Raw genomic sequence first — 21,406 nt, 5'->3', positions numbered from 1 at the left:
ACCCTCCAAGTGTCCCTGTTTTCCAGGGACAGTCCCGCATTTACAGAAGCTATCCTGTTTTGCAATATCCCGCTTTTCCTTAGGACTGTTTTCATCGGATAAATGTTGGAGAGTATGGAGTAACCTGTTGACTCTGCCTATGCTCCTCTTCAGTTAAAACCTGAGGGTTTCAAGGTGCCAAACATAAAGTCATATTTACTACAAATATTTAAAGTATAAGTTCATTCAAGCGTTATGTTTCAGCAGAGGCAAACACAGCTATTCCTACATAAAATACACATTTATGAAGTACCTCAGGTTACAAACGCTTCGGGTTACAAACTCCGCTAACCCGGAAGTAGTTGCTCTGGGTTGCGAACTTTGCCCCAGGATGAGAATAGAAATTGCATGCTGGTGGCGCGGCAGCAGCAAGAGGCCACATTAGTGAAAGCACGCCTCAGGTTAAGAACGGTTTTGGGTTAAGAACGGACCTCCGGAACGAATTAAGTTCATAACCCGAGGTACCACTGTATTACAAAAATGACTTTAATAAGTCACATTAGAGTGCTTGTAAAATATTTAATATGCCTACAATCCAGGGCATGAACAAAATGTCAACTATTCTTTACAAATACTTTTTTTCAGCCAGAGCCCACCTCTCAGAGTCCATTGCCAGTGTTAGAGAACAAGGGAGAAGTTCGTGGTGAGCTCCGGCACCTCTTTTTCTAGAAAAATAGCACAGACTTTAGCCAGTGGTGTCCAAACTTTTTCAAAGAGGGCCAGATTTGATGAAGTGAAGGGCCATGAGGCCGACCAATGGGCCAACCAAAGTTGTTAACCTTTTTTTAGGATTCTTTTTTTAGGGTTGAAGTTGTTGAGGTTTTTTTAGGATTTTACCTAGGAAATAAACTGCCACAGGGGCCAGATTAAAGTGAATGGCGGGCTGGATTAGGCCCCCAAAACGGACTTTGGACATGCCTGGTTTAGATTGAACAATGAAATCAAGTAAGCAAGGCTGCAGTTCTAGCTCCACTTTCTTGGGGTCAGCTCAATTCAATTCCATGGGATTTAATTCTGAGTAGATGTGATTAGGATGGCAGTTGCTAATGGCTTTGTGATGGGCCATTAGCTGTTTCATTTTGTATTTTAGGTGCCAGAAGAATCTGTGTTGTTTTCTCTGCTTAAAAGGGCTGCCACTCTGGAAATTAATCATGTTTGAAAGGGAACATGCTAAGAAGGCAATAGATTTGTAACAGTACCTGTTGATGACTGAGATATGAAGGTCTATCGTGTACCCACAATATTTGCAAAACAAAAAAAAGGCGGAGAAGAAGGTATATTTCTGTGTCAGTGAGTGGAAGAAACTCTTGTGCAAAACAGACCAATTGCAGGAGAATGAAAAAAACACAGGATGAAAATGAATGGCAGAAGGATTAAGACATGTTCACACATCACTACCCTAAAGCGCCATGGAATGCACACAGCTTGCTAGTTTCTCAGTTTCTGAGGTCTACTTTGGTTTGTGGAAACATTTTATCTGATGTTGATTTCACACACTCACACACACACACACACACACACACACACTCACATACACACACACACCACTTCCCCTTCTCTGTGCCATATAGATTTTTAACGATAACAAACAACATACATAATCTCATTCTCCCCCCGCCCCATTGCTGGGAGGGTGCCTGGGTTGGATGAGAGTGAAGAAGCAGCTGCATTACAGTAAATGAAGATGTAAACACTGGAGGAGTTCATCCCCAGTAACGTGGGGCTCATGTTTCGTAGATGGGAGTGTTACAACAGCGTGCCTGTTTTTCATCTGTCAGCCGCTGGACTTTATGTAACTGTACAACCAGAATTACTTTTGGGAACAGGCTGTTTAAATTTAGAAGGCGTCTCTCCTTTATTTCCCATCTGAGGCCCTGCATTCCATCCTGGCTCACACAGATACCACCCAAACGCAACTTCTCCCCTCCAGAACTCTGGATAAAATAATACTCCATCTCCCTTAAAACATATCTGAGAAAGGGAGGGGTAGAGGCAGTTGTTGCTTGGGCAAATAATGCATAGCTTCCTTCCCACTTAGTGCCATGGGTCTTCTGGAACATAGGCCAGAAACACAAGATTTTATAACAAAATAAATTGGCATGTAGTGCAGCGACCTCCCCAAGCAAAACTCTTTCAGTACTGGTTGCAGCATCTACTTCCATGACTTCTCACCGTTAACTCCAGCCAGCAGCAAAGTGGGAGACTTTCAAATTCGTTCGCAAACTGCAGAGCAAAATGGGAGCAGGGGAACAGGATGAATCAGCAGCTTGACATTGGGCCAAGGATCCAAAGTTGTGTGTGGCAAGAAGATTAGCTTCTATCGGCAACCAGCATTTTTCTGTCTGCATTGCGACTTGGATGCACTTTCTGTTAGTTTCTGTTATGAGATTATAAGATCTAAGACATAAAACAAATGTTCATAAATGCACCAGGCAAACACATACACAAATATATAAACCACATGTCTGAAACAGTACAGGAAAACAGTCCTAAAGCCATTTTGACTCTTTCAGTGACCTCAGATGTTCCTCTGCAGTGTGGTGTAGTGGTTAAGAGCAGTAGACTCGTAATATGGTGAACCGGGTTCACTTCCTCGCTCCTCCACATGCAGCTGCTGGGTGACCTTGGGCTAGTCACATTTCTCTGAAGTCTCTCAGCCTCACTCACCTCACAGAGTGTTTGTTGTGGGGGAGGAAGGGAAAGGAAATTGTTGGCCACTTTGAGACTCCTTAGGGTAGTGATAAAGTGGGATATCAAATCCAAACTCCTCCTCCTCTTCTTCTGTTTGGATGGAAATGGGAAAAGCCTCCCCATTGCCTCTGTGCTCACAACTCCTGCCTTAAGGGCACATTTGGGTATGAACAGGGTGAACCTGTGACCTGGACTCAGGAATTAAGTATTTATCATCACAAAAGAATAGCCAGGCTATCCAGGTAAATGCATTAACATGTTTCTTGCCAGAAAGGATTCTGCTGTAGACCGCCCCTTCTGTGATGTATGTAGGATGTATTGGGGGGGGGGGTCTTGAGCTACAGGGTGGGCAATTTCAAAAGTCTATATAAGGGCTTGCACACCATTGTTCTAGGTTCCTCCTCCCTCCTGCGTGGGGGAGTGGGGATGTGAGACCCTGTCGCAACAGTTTAATAAAGATCCTGCTTACCAGTTGTTTTGCTTCTTAATGTTCTCTGTTTGGCCTCTGTTATTTTCTCCTACCGATAGAGAACCTACATAAGGACTCTATACGGGCTCTTGGGTACCCCATAAGGGAAAAGGGGCAGATTTGTCTTATAACAGTTTCTATATTTTTGGCTAACAGCATACTAAAATGAGGAAGGTACATGTTTCCAGCCACTTCAACAGAGGTTTCCCTCTCCAAATTAGTCCCGTTTGCCAGGGCTGGATTAAAGAGGCTGCAGAACATTTGCATGGGTGATCTGTGTCATTTGAAGAGATGAAGCTCTGGGGTAGCCTGGTGACTTTGATAACTGGTATGCACAAAGTATCAAACATCATCTCTTATTCTCATGAGAATCAACTACCCCAAGATTAGGCAAATCAGACATGCTGTAAGGCAGGCTTCCTCAACCTCGGCCCTCCAGATGTTTTGAGACTACAATTCCCATCATCCCTGACCACTGGTCCTGCTAGCCAGGGATCATAGGAGTTGTAGGCCAAAAACATCTGGAGGGCCGAGGTTGAGGAAGCCTGCTGTAAGTCATCAATGTTATATGTCCAGATAGGAAAAGTAGAATTGCATTCGGCTTGTACTTGTTTGGCCTTAACTTTGCGGAGAAATGCTTGGAACCATTCCTTTGTTAAAACTTTTTTTCCTGGCCCTGGCTGTGGCATAGTGGCATAGTATGTGGGAGGGGGGGACACAGGGATGGTTGCCCCAGGAGCAAAATGGTTAGGGGTGCAAAATTTCACCAACCAGTGCAGCCTCAACACAGATGTGTGTGCTTCCATTGCTGGGCTCTGTTGAAAATGACTTGTGAACCAGGAATTGACATGTTACAGATAGGTAGCCGTGTTGGTCTGCCATAGTCAAAATAAAAAAATTCCTTCCTGTAGCACCTTAAAGACCAACTAAGTTAGTTCTTGGTATAAGCTTTCGTGTGCAGGAATTGACATGTGAACCAGGAATTGACCTCTTCAGACAACAGAACTGTTGGCTATTTGCAGATTAGTTGCGCTGCAGAAAGCGTGCTGGGGAGACCACACATTACAAGGAACGCAAAATAACTTTAGCTAGGTTTTAATAACAAAAACAAAAACTCATTTTACACTAAACATATCAATAAGCATAACCCATCCACCAACCCAACCCCAGGGGACTGAGAGAGCTAGGTGCTGCTCTTTATATTCTATACCCAATTGCTGACACAACTTAATTAACACAACTTAACAGCACCTGCTATACTTCTTCACAGCTGTAAAACTGGGTCACGTTATTTGCTCTGGCCCTTAAAGACATACACATTTTGTGGAACAATAATGAACCTTAAAATTTAAAGAGACCATTCAACAAATGAATGACTTCTCCATGTGAACCAGGAATTGACCTCTTCAGACAACAGAACAACTCTTTTTCTCTCATCTCTGCAGCTTCTGGGTGATGCAGAGGCCATTAGGCAGTTGAATGTCCATGTGTACTCTGTCCATTTCCTTTCCTCCCACTCCCTCTCCATGTGGCCCTGGCTGCTGGCCACCCATGCTATGCCACTGCTGTCTGCCCCCCCCCCCATGGGCCTTAGGGGGAGAGCCTGGAGATGGTCTTTCTGGCAGGGAATGAGGGCCAAGTGTCCCAACACTGGGATCCTTATTTAGGGCCCTAGGTATCCCAACATGTTCCCTGTTTCTCCATGGAGGAGAGGGGAGAAATGTGTGCTGGTTCTCCTTGTTGTTGAATGGTGTTGCAAGGCCGCATCCCTCATGTTCTCCATCTCAAGCTTTTTTATGTTCCCCTTTGTTTCCCCTGAGGCACTGCGGCTGAGCTTGTCTCCCATCAAGCAGACTAAGTTTGTGCCTCACCCAGCTCCTTCCTCTCCCTCTCTTATCCACGGCATGGAGAGAGAGTGGGTGGTGAATAGCGGAGAATGTCCTCTGTGAATGTCTAGAGGTGGTTGGGGGATGGATGGCGGCTAACAGATTGAGGCTGACAAGACAGAAGTACTGTTTTGGGGGGACAGGAGGTGGGTGGGTGAGGGGGACTCCCTGGTCCTGAATGGGGTAACTGTGCCCCTGAAGGACCAGGTGCACAGCCTGGGTGTCATTTTGGACTCACAGCTGTCCATGGAGGCGCAGGTCACTTCTGTGTCCAGGACAGCTGTCTCCCAGCTGAGACTCTTCCTGCCCATGGACTGTCTCGCCAGAGTGGTGCATGCTCTGGTTATCTCCCACTTGGACTACTACACTTGGACTATCTCCCACTTGGACTACTCATGTGCTCTACATGGGGCTACCTTTGAAGGTGACCCGGAAACTATAATTAATCCACAATGCGGGAGCTAGACTGGTGACTGGGAGTAACCACCAAGACCATATAACACTGGTTCTGAAAGGCCTACATTGGCTTCCAGGATGTTTCCGAGCACAATTAAAAGTGTTGGCGCTGACCTTTAAAGCCCTAAGCGGCCCCGGCCCAGCATACCTGAAGGAACATCTCCACCTCCATCATTCAGCCCGGACACTGAGGTCCAGCTCCGGGGGCCTTCTGGTTGGTTATTTATTTATTTATTTACTCCCTCTCTTGTAACACTTGCATTTGAGGACATGCAATAAACGGAATGGTGGAAGATTCAGCACAAATACAGTGGTAACTTGGTTCCCAAACTTAATCCGTTCCAGAAGTCTGTTCCAAAACCAAAGCATTCTAAAACCAAGGCATGCTTTTCCATAGAAAGTAATGCAAAATGGATTAATCCATTCCAGACTTTTAAAAACAACCCCTAACACAGCAATTTAACATGGATTTTCCTATCTAACAAGACAAGACCATTGATCCATAAAATGAAAGCAATAATCAATGTACTGTGTTGTTGTTGTTGTTTAGTCGTTTAGTCGTGTCCGACTCTTCGTGACTCCATGGACCAGAGCACGCCAGGCACTTCTATCTTCCACTGCCTCCCGCAGTTTGGTCAAACTCATGCTGGTAGCTTCGAGAACACTATCCAACCATCTCATCCTCTGTCGTCCCCTTCTCCTTGTGCCCTCCATCTTTCCCAACATCAGGGTCTTTTCCAGGAAGTCTTCTCTTCTCATGAGGTGGCCAAAGTATTGGAGTCTCAGCTTCACGATCTGTCCTTTCAGTGAGCACTCAGGGCTGATTTCCTTAAGAATGGATAGGTTTGATCTTCTTGCAGTCCATGGGACTCTCAAGAGTCTCCTCCAGCACCATAATTCAAAAGCATCAATTCTTTGGTGATCAGCCAATTCATTATGGTCCAACTCTCACTTCCATACATCACTACCGGGAAAACCATAGCTTTAACTATACGGACCTTTGCTGGCAATGTACTGTATTATAAAATAAATAAGACAGTATTGTAGATGATAAAAATTAAAATTATTATTTTTTCTTACCTGCACTGATGATAGTCATTATTTGGATGGGGGGCTTTTATCCATTTCTGCAGTCACACAATCAATCAATCTGTAGCTGAACTGGGTTCTACACAGTCACAAAAACAAGTCACAAAAATGAAGTCACAAGTCACAAGTCACAAGTCAGTCCCATAAAAGTTGGCTGTGCCTAGAATAGTAGCTGTTGCTGTTGCATATTTCCCAGTGGTGAGCAGAGCTTTCATGGCTGTGTTCAGCCCTTCATGCTTTTAAACTTGGTTTTCTATAGTTGATGAATATCAAACCAAACCAAGATGGATGCATGGTTTTGTATATGAGACCTCCCGTTTGCAAAGTTGATCTACTACCCACTTGGCCTGTATCCCACTGGGGAGGTGCTTTGGCGTCTCAACCCTGTTTTCCGGGAAGCTTAACTGATCTCTTCTACAGAACAGTTCCCCACCTCCCAACTACACATCCACAGATACGCAGTTGCATCAAGGAGGCAGAAGTGTGGGTTGGATTGGTTTTGTGTGTGTGTGTGTTCAAGGCTTGTGAACAGCTCTCAGTTGAAATCTAGAATGATGCAGACTCCTCTTTTCATCAGCCTCCTTGCTGCCTTCATAGCCCTGGGTGAGTATGGAAACTTTTTTGGGGGTGGGGTAGGGGGGGAGGCTTTGCAGCACCAGAAAAAAAATGCTGCATGTTTCATCTCACAGATAGTCAGTCCTCTGTGCAAAACAATCATCGTTACTCCCTGGGTTGGAACAAAGAGGGTGCAGAACTTTTGCAGGAGTCCAGTCATTAGCATCTGCAACAATATATTGAAATGGGGAAACAATGGGTGCTAAGGGAATAATAATAATAATAATAATAATAATAATAATAATAATAATAATAATAATATTTATACCCTGCCCATCTGGCTGGGTTTCCCCAGCTGCCTCTGGGCAGCTTCCAACAAAAGATTAAAAATATAGTAAAGAATCAAACATTAAAAACTTCCCTAAACAGTAGTAGATAGGTAGCCGTGTTGGTCTGCCATAGTCAAAATAAAAAATTCCTTCCAGTAGCACCTTAAAGACCAACTAAGTTAGTTCTTGGTATGAGCTTTCGTGTGCATGCACACTTCTTCAGATACATTGAGTGTATCTGAAGAAGTGTGCATGCACACGAAAGCTCATACCAAGAACTAACTTAGTTGGTCTTTAAGGTGCTACTGGAAGGAATTTTTTATTTTCCCTAAACAGAGCTGCCTTCAGATGTCTTCTAAAAGTCAGATTGTTGTTTATTTCCTTGACATTGGATGGGAGGGCGTTCCACAAGTGCATCCGTCTTCAGTGATATACCGGTAATATGCATGCTGATTTCCTAGAGTAAAGGCTTGGCTGGGGGAGAAAAGAGTCAAGCCTGGAACTAAAGAGACAAGCGAAGCCAAGCATCCTGCTATGACAACCTGCCACTACTTTGCTGATTCGGTGAGATACAATTTCCTGATAAGGCATAAAAATAAAAAAAGAGAGAGGGAGGCATTAGGAGAGCACATACTTTCCATGTGTTGTAACATCTGAGCATTCCAAGGGTTGGGAGTCTGTGCTTTTTTCTCACCCGTCTGGCAGTCAGAGAGATGGAAGAGGTGAGAGTTCAATGCCTCTCAAACATACCCTGTGGTAATGTAGTTTTTCCAAGGGCTGTTGACACTACAGTCAACCAGGAGGAAACAAAATTCCAAAGAGATTGGAGTAAATTTATGGATTATATAAATAATAACGGTAGAGATTTGAAAAAACTAGCAGGAATGAAATAAATCTTACGATGGGGACTGGATATAATTAGAAACTGCGGAAAGGAGACTGAAGTAAGAAAACCTGTGGAAGGGAGGGAGGGAAGTCAATGCTCAGCAGAGTGTTGGGAAAGAATGTGGGCAGATGATTGTTGAATAATACTGTACTTTGTTTGTTTGTGTGAAGTGAAAAACCAATAATTTTTTTTTTAAATAAGACAATGTACAGTAGCATATAGATCTGAGAGTTACATGTCAAAGTGTGTGCGTCCAAAGTTAAGGAATGGGTGTGGCCTATTTGGTTTATTTTTAAAATGACAGCATGAGGTTCGGGTGGGGTCAGGAAAAAACCTCTTCGAATCACAATGAATCTGTGAGAGAAAAAATAAAATGGACAGATTTGAGGGGGTCTTGCAGGGGCACAAAACATTTGGCATCTCAGCAGGGGTACCTATTAGAATCATATTTGTTTTGTATAATTTTTTTTTGGGGGGGTGGGTTCTTGGAGGACCACAGAATCTTTTGGCAACGCATGAGACTTATGGAAGCAGTCTGATATAAAAATTAAGAATGGAAAATTTTTGAGACCCTCAACCCCCCCCCCCACCCCAAATTAACAGCTTTGGAATCATGATCATGGACTCATAGAAAGAGAGGGATAGTAGCTGTCATCTTTTTTAAAAAACGACATTTGGGGGTGGGGGACCCCCCCCCAAAAAAGCACTTGAGGGGCTGGATGCAATTCACAGCTTGTGAGGTAGCCCCCCCCCCAATTTAGTGGGACAGTTGCATAAGGAATTGGCATCATATATGGTGTTGGTTTTATTTTTAAAAAACACAATTGATTTTCCAATAAAGCCTCTAAGTAGTTTGCAGGAAAATGGAATAAGTAAAATCATTGCCGGGGCTTGAAGTCCTGGACCTTGACTGAATTTTTCTGTTCTGTAATGTTGCTCTTTGGCTGGAGCCCTGGCTGACTATTCCCAAATTCCTACTCTTAGGTGCAACCAGCAAGGAGAAATGATAACAACAACAATAATTTATTAATTATACACCACCCATCTAGCTGGGTTTCCCCAGCCACTCTGGGTGGCTCCCAACCAAATATTAAAAACACAATACAGCATTAAACATTAAAAGCTTCACTAAATAGGGCTGCCTTCAGATGTCTTTTAAAAGTCAGATAGTTGTTTATTTCCTTGACATCTGATGGGAGGGCATTCCACAGGGCAGGTGCCACTACTAAGAAGGCCCTCCACCTGGTTCTCCCTTGGCGCTGGACCTCAGTGTCCGGGATGGACAATGGAGACGCTCCTTCAGGTATACTGGGCTGAGGCCATTTAGGGCTTTAAAGGTGAGCACCAACACTTTGAATTGTACTTGGAAATGTAATGGGAACCAATGTAGGTCTTTCAGGACTGATGTAATATGATCTCGGCGGCCATTCCCAGTTACCAGTCTAGCTCCTGCATTGTGGGTTAATTGCAGTTTCTGGGTCACCTTCAAAGGTAGCCCCATGTAGAGCTCATTGCAGTAGTCCAAGTGGGAGATAACCAGAGCATGCACCACTCTGGTGAGACAGTCCATGGGCAGGTAGGGTCTCAGCCTGCGTCCTAGGTGGAGCTGGGAGACAGCTGCCCTGGACAGAGAATTCACCTGCACCTCCATGGACAGCTGTGGGTCCAAAATGACACCCAGGCTAAGCATCTGGTCCTTCAGGGTCACAGTTACCCCATTCAAGACCAGGGAGTCCTCCACACCAGCCTACACCCTGTCCCCCAAGAACAGTACCTCTGTCTTGTCAGGATTCAACCTCAATCTGTCACTGGGAGAGGAGGGAAACACAGTGATATGATTAAACTAAACAGCTGAAATTTATTTATTTATTTATTTATTTATTTATTTATTTATTTATTGGGTTTTTATATACAAGAATGTCATACAAATAAGTATACCAAGTTTTCTCATGTACTGTTTATTACAAAAAACAGCATAATAAATGTGGAAAGAAATATCTACAACCATATGTTTCATTATTAGTAGTCAATGTATAAGTTCTTGGTTTATGAATTGGTTAAAACAATTAGGGAGAAGGAGAAGGAGAAGAAACTATTCTCATTACAGCCAACGAAAGACAACTAACCACACCCTAAGCCACCCTGAATGTCTCTCATCACCAAGGAAATGATTTCTCATTTTGACTGTGGCACAGGAGCTGGAGAGCTGGAGTGGAAGCTGCTGTAATTACGTTATATCAGGACTCTGCATGCAAGTAATATGAAAAAGAGACTGTGCAGGCAATCAGTGTCTCCAGACCTCCCAAACCAATGGAAATTGATGGGTTTCTGTTTGCTAACTGACCCCAGCACTTCACTGTCTCCCAGCTTAATAGCTTTCCTACCCTGGGGACCCCACTGGCTGAAGAGGATAATTGGGATGAGGAGAGAGAGGGGGATGGCGGGCTGAGATTTCATTGATACTCTGGCAGAAAAGTACCGTACTTTTTCATGTATAAGACTAGGTTTCTTTTTTACTGAAAAACTGTGTTTAAAATTGGGGGTCGTCTTATACATGGGTCTTCTTTCTTTGGCAGTCACTTGTAGCCAAGTAAGTTTGTCTTCCATAAACACAGTTTTAACAATGAGTCCATAAGTGACTGTGGAGGCCAGTTCTGGATCCACATGTCCTTCCACAGTGGGGACATTTGTTTCTGGGTGGGAGTTGATCATGGTGTGGATTTGCCAAGTGTGCCTTCCCTAAGCACGTTTCTCCCTTGCGTCCTGAATTCGAGTGTCTTCAAACCCCATGACACCTTTGGTAAAGGCTGTTCTCCAACTGGAATGCTTGCAGGCCAGTGTTTCCCAGTTGTCGGTGTTTATACTACATTTTTTTTAGATTTGCCTTGAAACAGTCTTTAAACCTCTTCTGTTGACCACCAGCATTACGCTTTCCATTTTTAAGTTTGGAATAGAATAGTTGCTTTGGAAGACAATAATCAGGCATCCGCACAACAAGACCAGTCCTGCCTAGGAGGGACGTAGGATTGGTTGATGCCATGAGCCATAAATGGTCTGCAGCGTGTTATTGATGTCTTTGGCAAGGGGTGGTATTGATTGGGTGTTGGTGTGGAAATTGGGCGGGCAATAGGCTGCTTCTCCCAGCAAGGGGACAGACGTTAGTGATTTCAGGCAACCCCTCCCCCTCCCGTAATTAAAACTCAACAACTCTGGGCATTCTTCCCCCATTTTTTAAATTTTTAGTCCCCCAAAATAGAGTATGGGAAAAGTATAAAGAGTTATTAGAACCTAAAATGCCTTGGTGGTTCTCACCCTTAGAGGCGATAGCAGTAAAAAGGAAAAAAATATGGAATCAAACTGGGACATATATAAGGATTTATTAGAAGAAAAAGATAACAAATTGAAACTGAAAGATTATGAGGAAATAAAGCACCACCTAACAGGGTGGATTCAGTACCACCAACTAAATGAAGTGTTCAAAGCAGATTTTTTAAAAAAGGTTCTGCAAATGAAATTTCAATGTTAGATAAAAAAATATTAAATAAAAGAAAGTTAATTTCTAAAATGTATGGAATTTTGTTGGAATGGGAGATGTTTTATGACTTTATCGTGTTTTATGACTTCTTTGATATTGTATGTGGGCTGGAACTGGTCTGTGACCGAAATAATAAAATTCATTCATTCACAATTTTAAAAATAAATAAATAGAACATTAAACTTTTGTTAAAAATAATAATAATAATAAAGGGCTGTCTTCCGATGTCTTCTAAAGGTTGTATGTTTACCGTATTTATCTCCTTTGCTTAGTGGTTGCATAACTCCACACCCTCCAGCATTTATCTGATGAAAATAGGGATGTCCTAAGGAAAAGAGGGACATCAAATAAGAAACCGGGACGGCTTCTGTAAATCCAGGGCCGCCTCTGATGATTGGGACACTTGGAGGGTCTGTAATGACTTTAGCCAGAGGGAACCTGCCCAGGGTTTGAGTACACCTTGTTTTGGTGCATCTTGAGTTCTTAACTCTGGGTAAAGAAAAAAGCGGGAGAAGGAGAGAAAGGAAAATTAACAACATCGACTTTTCTTATTTTCTGTGCTTTCAGGAATGGCTCTAGAATGTGAGCAATGTACTGCGGCGACAAGCCGCTGCTCAGGACCTATGATGCAATGCACCCAGGAGCAAGACACGTGTGTTTCTCGGGTGTTGAGTGTCAGCATTTCTGGGATAGGTAAGTGGAGATGACCTACAGCCACCAGTAGATTTGAACAAATGCATAACATCCTCTTGCCTGGGTGGGGAGCAGGGCAGGGCCAAGACATTTGGGCATCTGAGGAAGACCCCCAAATGTCAACCCGCCCCCCATTCCCACTAGGGAAGAAGAGGAGAGGTCCCAACAAAGGAGGAATGGCAACTAAAGCTATTTGAATACACTCAGTTCACTAAAATGACAGAAACAATTAGGAATGGAACAAGCCAAAAGTTCACTAAGGAATGGGAGTGCTATAAAAATTACCTAGAAAAACACTGTTCTCAGATAAAACCTTTATTATGCTTTGATTAATCTTTGCAAAAGACAAAACAATTATAATAACCCACAAGCTAATACAGTACCAAGGAATGGAAAACATCTAAAGAAGGCAGTTAAAGAATGGGGGGAAAGTGACCCGAATTGAGGTGGTGGACGGAAGTCAATTCAAAAGATTAGAATTGTTAATGTTTGATCATTAAATACAAGTATGGGGAATGGGTGGTGCAGAAGATAATTACAGTGGCTATGTATTTTTTCTCTTTATTTTCTTTTACTATGTTACTTGGGTATAGTTTGAATTATAGATGGAAAATGTTTATGGATTTATGCAAAACAAAACTTAATAAAAAGAATTTAAAAGAAAGAAAGAAGAGAAGAGGGAAGATCTATGTCAGGAACAAGGGGCTGAAGAAAGATGGACGCCTGCTTCCCCGGGGGACCCTGTTGTGTGAGGCAGTCTCCTCACCTTGCCTCTTGGTGGGGAGGATGGTTCAGCTGGGTTCCCTGCTGTGGTTTAATTCCCTGGAGATTCCAAATGTAACCAGTTACCCTACCTTCTGTCTTCAGAGGAGCTTTGGTTGAGCATTAAGCAAGGAAACAAAGGGCATTTCCTTGACTTGGATTGAGAAAAGTGCTAAAATTATGAGAATGATGCCTGCTACGTATCTAGCACATATCTAGTAAAAGGTAAAGGTAAAGGATCCCTGGTAGTTAAGTCCAGTCGCAAACGACTCTGGGGTTGCGGCGCTCATCTCGCTTTACTGGCCGAGGGAGCTGACGTTTGTCCGCAGACAGTTTTTCCGGGTCATGTGGCCAGCATGACTAAGCTGCTTCTGGCGAAACCAGAGCACCACATGGAAACGCCGTTTACCTTCCCGCCGGAGCAGTACTTATTTATCTACTTGCACTTTGAGGTGCTTTCAAACTGCTAGGTTGGCAGGAGCAGGGACCGAGCAACGGGAGCTCACCCTGTCATGGGGATTCGAACTGCCAACCTTCCGATTGGCAAGCCCAAGGCTCAGTGGTTTAGACCATAGTGCCATCCGCGTCCCATCTAGTACCCAGCTCTAAATGGCTTGGGATCCAAGTACTTAATGGAGTGGCTTCCTGCTATCAACTGCAATGCCCATGCTGATGGCTTTGCTGGTAGGAGCTGCTGTCCAGTTGGCACTGACCCACAACCAGGCCTTCTTAGTGGTGCTGGAGTGCCCTCCCTGGTGAGGTGGCATCTGTTTCCCACATTATTAACACCCAGGAAGAAGTAAAACTAGGCATTTATTTAATGGCTGAAAGATGCCCTGTTGACATTATCAGCTCAGGGCATGTGACTGTTCTTGAATGGTTTCCATTCATTTTATTTGTTGATTGTATTTCTTTGCTGTTTTCTTGCTTCCGAACCTGGATTCTTTTCAGGGTAGAGGTGGGCTAAGGATTTAATGAAACATGAACTCGAGAAACTGGCGCACGATGGGCCCGTGGCCTGCCTTGAGACCATATGCTATGATTGCTAAAGATGCTGTGGTGTGTGGCCGGTGGCTGCCCACACTGAGGCTAAAGCTATCGCTTGTGTTTCATGAGATTTGCCTTCTTTTGATCCCTCCAGACCAATATATTTTTGAGAAGGGTTGCGGCTCATCAAAATTGTGCGGCAAAGGGCCCCAAATCATCAACACTGGCCCACTTGGAACAACAGTAATCGGGACTCATTGCTGTGTGGGAGCTGCCTGCAAAACAACATGGCCCCCTAGTAAGTCCCCGCTTGTCTCTTTATCCTTTCCTCACTCCTTTCATCAGTCGCTTGCTGACAACCTGGTCACTGAGATTCATCCTGATTTAGACTAAAGGTTGCAGGAAAATGAGAAGACACCCACCTGCAGAATAGTGACAGCTTAGAAGTGGCCTTTCTTTTCCCTTTAAAAAGAAATGCTGTTGCTTCCCACACCCCTTGGGAAACCTCGGCATTGATTTGATGTTTTACTGTGGCCTCTTGCTTCTTCCAGACTGCTTCGCCAAAAACAATGCCCTAGGTGCATCAGAACAAATGCTCAACTAAGATGGGATAGAATCAACCCCCCATGTAAGTTTTGTGCAGACATATCAGGAGGAACGCTCAATGAACAGGTCATGTGGATGATGCTAAAACATCAGGAACAGATTCTCTTTACAAGACTGAAAATCTTGGGCTAAGAAGATGCTCTGTGCAAAGAAGGAGAACCTGTGGCTCTCTAGATCAGGGTTTCCCAAACCTGGGTCTCTAGCTGTTTTTGAACTACAACTCCCATCATCCCTAGCTAGCAGGACCAGTGGTCAGGGATGATGGGAATTGTAATCAAAAAACAACTGGAGACCCAAGTTTGGGAAACCCTGCTCTCAATGATGGCAAACTGCAACTCCCAACATCCCTGGCAACTGGCTAGCTGAGACTGATGGGATTTGAAGTCCAACAATAGTGGAAAGGCTATAGGTTCTCTGTCCCTGGCTCCATGGAAATCTGACCTAGAATTGGAGGTGTGTGAGGAAATGGGAGAGTGCAGATGTTCAGTGGTAAGGCCAAGGAGGGAGGGCAGGAGGAACCTCTCCCAAAGATGGGGAGGAGACAAAAAATTGGAAGGGGCTGTCATTTCAGGTGAAATGGTGCCCCCATGTATGAAGCCAAAGATGGCAAGAAACGTGGTACTGGCTTGTCAAATGTGTGTCCTAGACATATGAGGCACTTAGCAGAATGGGAGGCACTTAATTTTTATGATCTTCTTCCTAATCCCCTTGGCAGCGCTGTTCTTCTTACATCCCAAATCTGATTTTCTCACCTTTCTTCCAGCTCCAAGGAGAAACACCACCTTGAATGGAAGGCAATGCTCCACTTGCCCACCTGATGGAGCCGAGTGTAAGTTTCCGCCCATCAAATGTGCTGGAGAGGAGACCAAATGCTTTGAGATATCTGGCACTACAATCATAGGTAACTATAAATCACCTATTCTTATAAGGGTTTGTTGGAGGAACTTGATTTCTGCAACTCTTGTTGCAGATTGGCCTCATCCACACCTACGATGTTTACTGAGGAAGGCAATTGAGAGGGCTGTGGGATGGCAACTGTAAACGTTTTTTGAAGACACCAATCATCTAGACCAATTCCAGTCTGATTTTGGAGCTGAATTAGTCTGGGTTGCCTTGAAGGGGTGACCATGATCGAGAGAGAGTCAAGGGGAGGGCAGCCTGACTTCTACTCCTCATCCTCTTTGTGGTTTTGATACCTTAGTATCCTCCTGGACCACACTGTGGGATGGGTTTCGGAGGTACTGCTTTACATTCCCGTTTCCAGCATTAGAGAGTATCATTCATGCAGTTATGCTGTGGAGTTCTGCAGTCATTTGGAGAAGTCATTAGGAGATGTGGAGCATGCTGTTATTGATGCATGCCCCCCCCAACTCTGTTTCTAAACAGTACCTAAATCAGGTGCAAGTGGGCATGAAATGGGCTGGTGCCTGGCACAGTGATGGGCTGGATGGAGGCCAAAAAACTGAGCTTAAATCCTGGGATAATGTGGGTTTTGTGGGTGAGTGCTTCACTGGTCTGGGAAATCTGTCAGTATGAGATTGCATTGTCCCTTCCAGCCCTATGATAGTCTATAGCCCTTCTTGGCCCTAGTGATCCCCAGATTGGATTAGGGTGATGTGTACTACATAGGGCTCCCTTAAGGTTGGTCTAAAAGCTTTCGGTAAGGCACAATCCCATAGCAAGACTTACTGAAGGGGGTTCCATATCAACAGTATGAAGCACCTGTCTTGAAAGAGCTGCACAAATTGCTGCTAGAAATGTTGAGAAATAAAGTCTTGCCTCCATGAATGGTTTACGTTGTATACTCCTGCCCAGTCACTTCAGCCTTTGGCAAAGAAATTTGTGATAGTGCCCAATGCTCTGGTGGCTTCATTTCTGTCCACTAAGACCGGGGCCTTCAGTGTGGTGGCCCCTGCCTTTTGGAATGCACTCCCACCAAACATCTGGCAGGCACTACAGTATTGGCATTTAGAGACCTGCTTAAAATCATAACTTCACTCAGACCTGAGGGCGTGAGCCAGCCATGTTTGATGTATTAAGCTGCTCTACTGATCTGAAATGCATTTTGCCATTTTTAGTGATTGTTTAAATCTCCAGCTCTCCCAATAATTCCCTTCTCTTCCTTCTCCTTCCCCTCTTCCCCTCTCCTCTCCCCCTCTCATACAGCTGCTTACACAGAGAGAGGAGGGAGGGAGGGGGAGGGAGGGAGGGAGGGAGGGAGAAAAAGCAGCTATCCTCCTTCATGCAAGGAAGAGGACAAATGAAAGCCACTAAATGTCCCCCTGTTCCACTCTTGGAATTTGTTTCCTGGCCAGCTTGCCCAGCCATTGACTCCCCCACGAAATAGAAAAGTGAAATCACTGGATAGAGTATCTCTCCTGATAAATGACTGTCGTTTCCTTCAATTCTCTTTGCAGCTGGACAAACCACAAACACCGTCCTCAAGGGCTGTGCAAATGAACTGGCCTGTCAAGCAATGGAAACAGGCACCAAAACATTTGGGAATGTGATACAAGAAGTCAAGTCAGCTAAATGCACAGTTGCGGCGGCCAGTACCATCCCAGTATCCCTTGGACTCCTCTTCCCAGCCCTTAGCGGGCTGCTGCTGGTCAAGTTCCTTGCTTGATTCCCCAGTTGATGCTAAGATTGGAGAATCCGCTTTGAGCTACTCCTCTTTGCTGCTTGCTTGTGGCTATTATTGAGGCCACCTACAGATGCTGAAGAGCAAGGGCCAAAGGCCACTCTCCAGTCTTGTCTGTCTGGTCCTTGAGAGTCTTCCTTTGACACCTCCCTGCCCCTTTCACCCACCTTGAGTGCTTATGGCTGCTTGGAATGTGTCTTTGTGCTCCGATGATGCTTCTAGCTTGCCTGGTTGGAAGACAGAGATCGATGGCTGAGTGTGTGTGCACAAAATAGTCTCCTATGTAAAGGAGAGCTTTGCATTCGCTAGTCCGCAATGGTTGCCTCTGGCTCCGCCTACCAAAGGCATGTGGCCCCCAGTAGTCTGTGCAGAATGGAATGTGGCCCTTAGACTTACAAAGCTTCCTCATCCCTGCCCATAGTCTAGAAGCTCATGTTTACATCTACTGCCCTCCAACAGGAGCAAAGGGTGATGTTGACCAAGGGTTGGTTGGTGTCTTTACCAGCAGATACCACTATTGGGTGGCAGGCAAAGGAGGCTGGCTGTGTCTGTACAATACACAACTGGGTCTGGATAGTAGCCAGCAGTCACTAGCGATGCCCTCCTGGCCAGTGGTATTTCCATCCTGATTCAGCACTGGGTCACATAGTCAGCACGCGCCTTTTCGCTGAGCTAGGGCTTTTCTCTAGGAACTGGTGAATCTGCCCATTTCTCTCAATGTCTCCCATTCCCCCACCGCATAATAGTTCATAATAGTTCAGTTCTCCACATTTCTGCATTATATTTCTTTTTAAAAAATGGAATAAAGGTCACAAAAATCATCACCATTTTAGATTCCACTTCTCCTAGCATACAATTTTTTGTATGTCAAACATACCCAAAGTTTGCAAGCAATTTCCTGTAATATGCATTTATGCACACTATATTTAATGAGTTTTAATGCACATTAACATACGTGATTATGTACACATTGGTTGCTTGCAGAGTGGTGCTGCAGAAGTGGAGATTCCGAAGGATACCTGCTTTTTGGTTCATGCCCAACCCAATCCTGGAAAGAAATACACTAGCGCCAAAAAAACATCATTTAGAAATGTTTAATCTGAAGAAAAGTGCACTCAGTGCCCTGGGCTGCTTTGCAACAGTAGGGTAAGCTCAACTCCACCACAAAATTGTACAAAAGTTATGGGAAAGAGGCAAAAAAGGAGAGCAAGTGGTAAATTGGTATCCTTTGATAGACAGCTTGCAGAACCCTATGCAGCTGACACTGATAAAAGCACTTTGCTTTATTTTCTTCCTCTAGGGATGAAGTCGTCTCCTCTCATAATTCAGTCCTGGTTCCACTTTTGTAGTGGATGAGTGACTTCTTAAAGGCATTACAGCTTTTGTTCTCTACTGTTGGATTTTTGTGCAGCATTTTATACACACACACATACATTTCACCCAACTTTTTTGGGGGGGGTCTTTTTTTTAAAGCTTCTGTAAAACCGCCAGGAGAAAGTTGTTATTGGGAGGTATATAGATGACAGCAGGTAAATAAGCAAATAATCTTCCGGTAGCATGGCAAACATCGCCTTCGTATGCATCGAATCCAGGGATAAAGCTCTGCATTTTCAAATTGTGCTGCAACGTGTGTCCATGCATGTGCGTCCGTGTGTGTGTGTCCATGCAGGGGTGGCGACTTGGGCTCCAGATCATGCATGCCCAATGGCACCCGTGACGTAATGTGATGTCAGGATGTCACGTTACATAGGCACGCTGCAGCGGTGCTTCCAAGGCCTCATGGGGCCTCGGAGGTCATGTCCGATGCCTTGAGAGACATCTGACATGAAGTCACCTCAGAGGCCTGGCAGGGCCTTGGACGTCACTTCCGAGGCCTTGTGGGGCATCAAATGCTTTGCAAGGCCTTGGACATTGCCTCGGAGGTCACATCAGGCCTCTGACATGACTTCTGGTAGAAACTGGGGGCCCTGCATTATGGGTGCCGAGAACCCACAAAAAATGTGAGTACTCAGGCCCCCAAGAGTTGTTTCCAGTGTGTCAATGTGTACAAGAGAGCGAGAGAGAGTGCAAGGGAGGCAGAACTAGCATATACGTCACAGGAAAGTGCCTTAGAGGACTACTACAAGCACAGTTCTCTCCTCAGTGATAAACTATAATTGAACTGCTGTGCCGGCAATGCCAACAGTTTCTGCCTCTGCTCCCCACCTTCCAGCTTTTGCTGGTATTGTGGTAAAACCGCTCCTTGAGTTGTTGTCTTTTTTAATATCAAGAAGTATCTTAGTTGATTAAGGAACAAATCTAATACTGTGTGGCTTTTTACCATGTATCTTTACTGTGCTATATAAGGCATTCATCCATATTCCCACTGCCACCACATATGTATTGAACCTATGGATTCCATCAAATGCACATGCAGAGATCTTTTTAATATATATATGTGTGTGTGTGTAAGTGAAAGAAATAATATGCTTGGAAGTTGGGGTATTAAATAAAACGAGACAAATAAATCAAGCTATTGCTGTGCTGTTAGCAGTTTTTATTCACATGTATTTTCCATAGGTTTGCCTTCAGGTGAACTCATTGAAAGGATTTCTAAACATATATACAAATCCAAAGGTGTTTATTGCAGTGAATGGGGGTAAATGCTGGTTTCCTTAGTTTGTGAGAGGCAGCTAACAAGGCTGTCACTCCTTTATTGTTTGTTCTCTTGATTGAGTCCCTGTCAAGTGTGGGGAGCATTCAGCTCTGCAGATATTGCTGAATTCAAACTCGCCATCGTCGCCAGCAAACACAGCCAATGTCACTGTTTGGTTACAGGAAGTCAGAGTCCTGGCTTGGTACATCGGGACCAGGGTAGAGGTCGGGAAGCAGGAATCAGCAGTCCAGGGTCAGCAGTCCAGGAGTCAGGAAGCCAAGAGTCTGAAGGTCAGGAAACCAAGAGTCAGGAAACCAAGGGTCCAAGAGTCAGGATATCAGGAGTCAAGAAGCCGAAGCACAGCTAGGTGGGTAGCGTGTTGCTGTGGCAAAGAGCCAGAGGGAAATGCTAGTTTTATATACCCCTCCCGGCCCATGCCACCAGGTGCTACGAGTCTTCTGTCAAGCCTCACCTGTGTGGCCGCGCCTTGCCCTTCCAGGCCAAACTCAGGAAGGCCCCAGTCCTGTGAGGCACTACCAGTCATAGGGCCTGGCTCCTGCATGCACTCCTGACAGCCAGTCAGCAGGGATAGTTGAGGTTTAGAAACATCTGGAGGGCCAAAGGTTCCCAACAACTGCTGTTAAGGAATGGGCTGCGATTTACAGTTGAGAAAGTCACAGAAGAAGAATTCAACATTAAATTATATGCCAGTCATGTAGCTTTGCACACATTCAATCCTGACAATCCACTTGCAAAACTGTTGGCGGTAATTGAAGAGTCCAACAGAATCTTGAAGATAAATTTCATGTTGGGCAAGTCCTGAAATCAGAATGTTTTGGATGGCTGCAGTTAATGAAATAGAAATGATGGCTGCATATATTTTGCTGATGAACTTTTCACTTATTTTATTTGGTTTTGTAATATAGGTTTTAGCTTTATCAGAAGACAGAGAATTGATCATTCATTTACAGGCACAGCAACTCATTCACAGACAGACCCTGCCAGCCTTTTTAGGGTTATTTGGCATCCAGTAATGGGGGGATGGGGATGGCCCACTCTCATCCTCCTAGAAAGCACCATCATTTAGTTTTCGCTATGGGAACTTGGTCCACGCTTTAAGGTGCTAGCAATGGGAGTTTGCTGATCA

The 21,406-nt window shown here is 44.5% G+C and overlaps 1 protein-coding gene and 1 long non-coding RNA gene across 2 annotated transcripts; one reads left to right on the top strand and one right to left on the bottom strand.

Annotated features, from left to right (window-relative positions):
• Positions 1–33: 33 nt before the first annotated feature.
• Positions 34–6,724, bottom strand: LOC310712549. The gene is made up of 3 exons (XR_014528927.1): positions 6,622–6,724; positions 2,212–2,436; positions 34–160 (listed from the first exon to the last, which is right to left on the bottom strand). It is a non-coding gene; the product is annotated as an uncharacterized lncRNA (long non-coding RNA).
• Positions 6,725–6,806: 82 nt separating this feature from the next.
• On the top strand, positions 6,807–20,135 carry LOC310712503 (phospholipase A2 inhibitor and Ly6/PLAUR domain-containing protein-like). Its single transcript, XM_083515638.1, has 5 exons — positions 6,807–7,233; positions 12,503–12,628; positions 14,532–14,675; positions 15,747–15,884; positions 17,401–20,135. Exons 1-5 carry the CDS (start codon positions 7,182–7,184, stop codon positions 17,607–17,609), a joined length of 669 nt encoding a protein of 222 aa, XP_083371764.1. The 5' UTR covers positions 6,807–7,181; the 3' UTR covers positions 17,610–20,135.
• The last annotated feature ends 1,271 nt before the right edge of the window (positions 20,136–21,406 follow it).

Source organism: Podarcis liolepis (genome assembly GCF_965112155.1).
Source record: "Podarcis liolepis genome assembly, chromosome: 7".
Classification (NCBI taxonomy): domain Eukaryota; kingdom Metazoa; phylum Chordata; class Lepidosauria; order Squamata; family Lacertidae; genus Podarcis; species Podarcis liolepis.
The sequence above is the reverse complement of the archived record's forward strand: the minus strand, read 5'-3'. Positions and strand labels throughout refer to the sequence as shown.

Excerpts from the sequence above, each read along its gene's own strand:
- LOC310712503 (XM_083515638.1), top strand. The coding sequence starts at position 7,182 with ATGATGCAGACTCCTCTTTTCATCAGCCTCCTTGCTGCCTTCATAGCC. Across the intron at positions 7,234-12,502 it reads TGCTGCCTTCATAGCCCTGG|GAATGGCTCTAGAATGTGAG; the intron begins GTGAGTATGGAA and ends CTGTGCTTTCAG. Across the intron at positions 15,885-17,400 it reads ATCTGGCACTACAATCATAG|CTGGACAAACCACAAACACC; the intron begins GTAACTATAAAT and ends TTCTCTTTGCAG.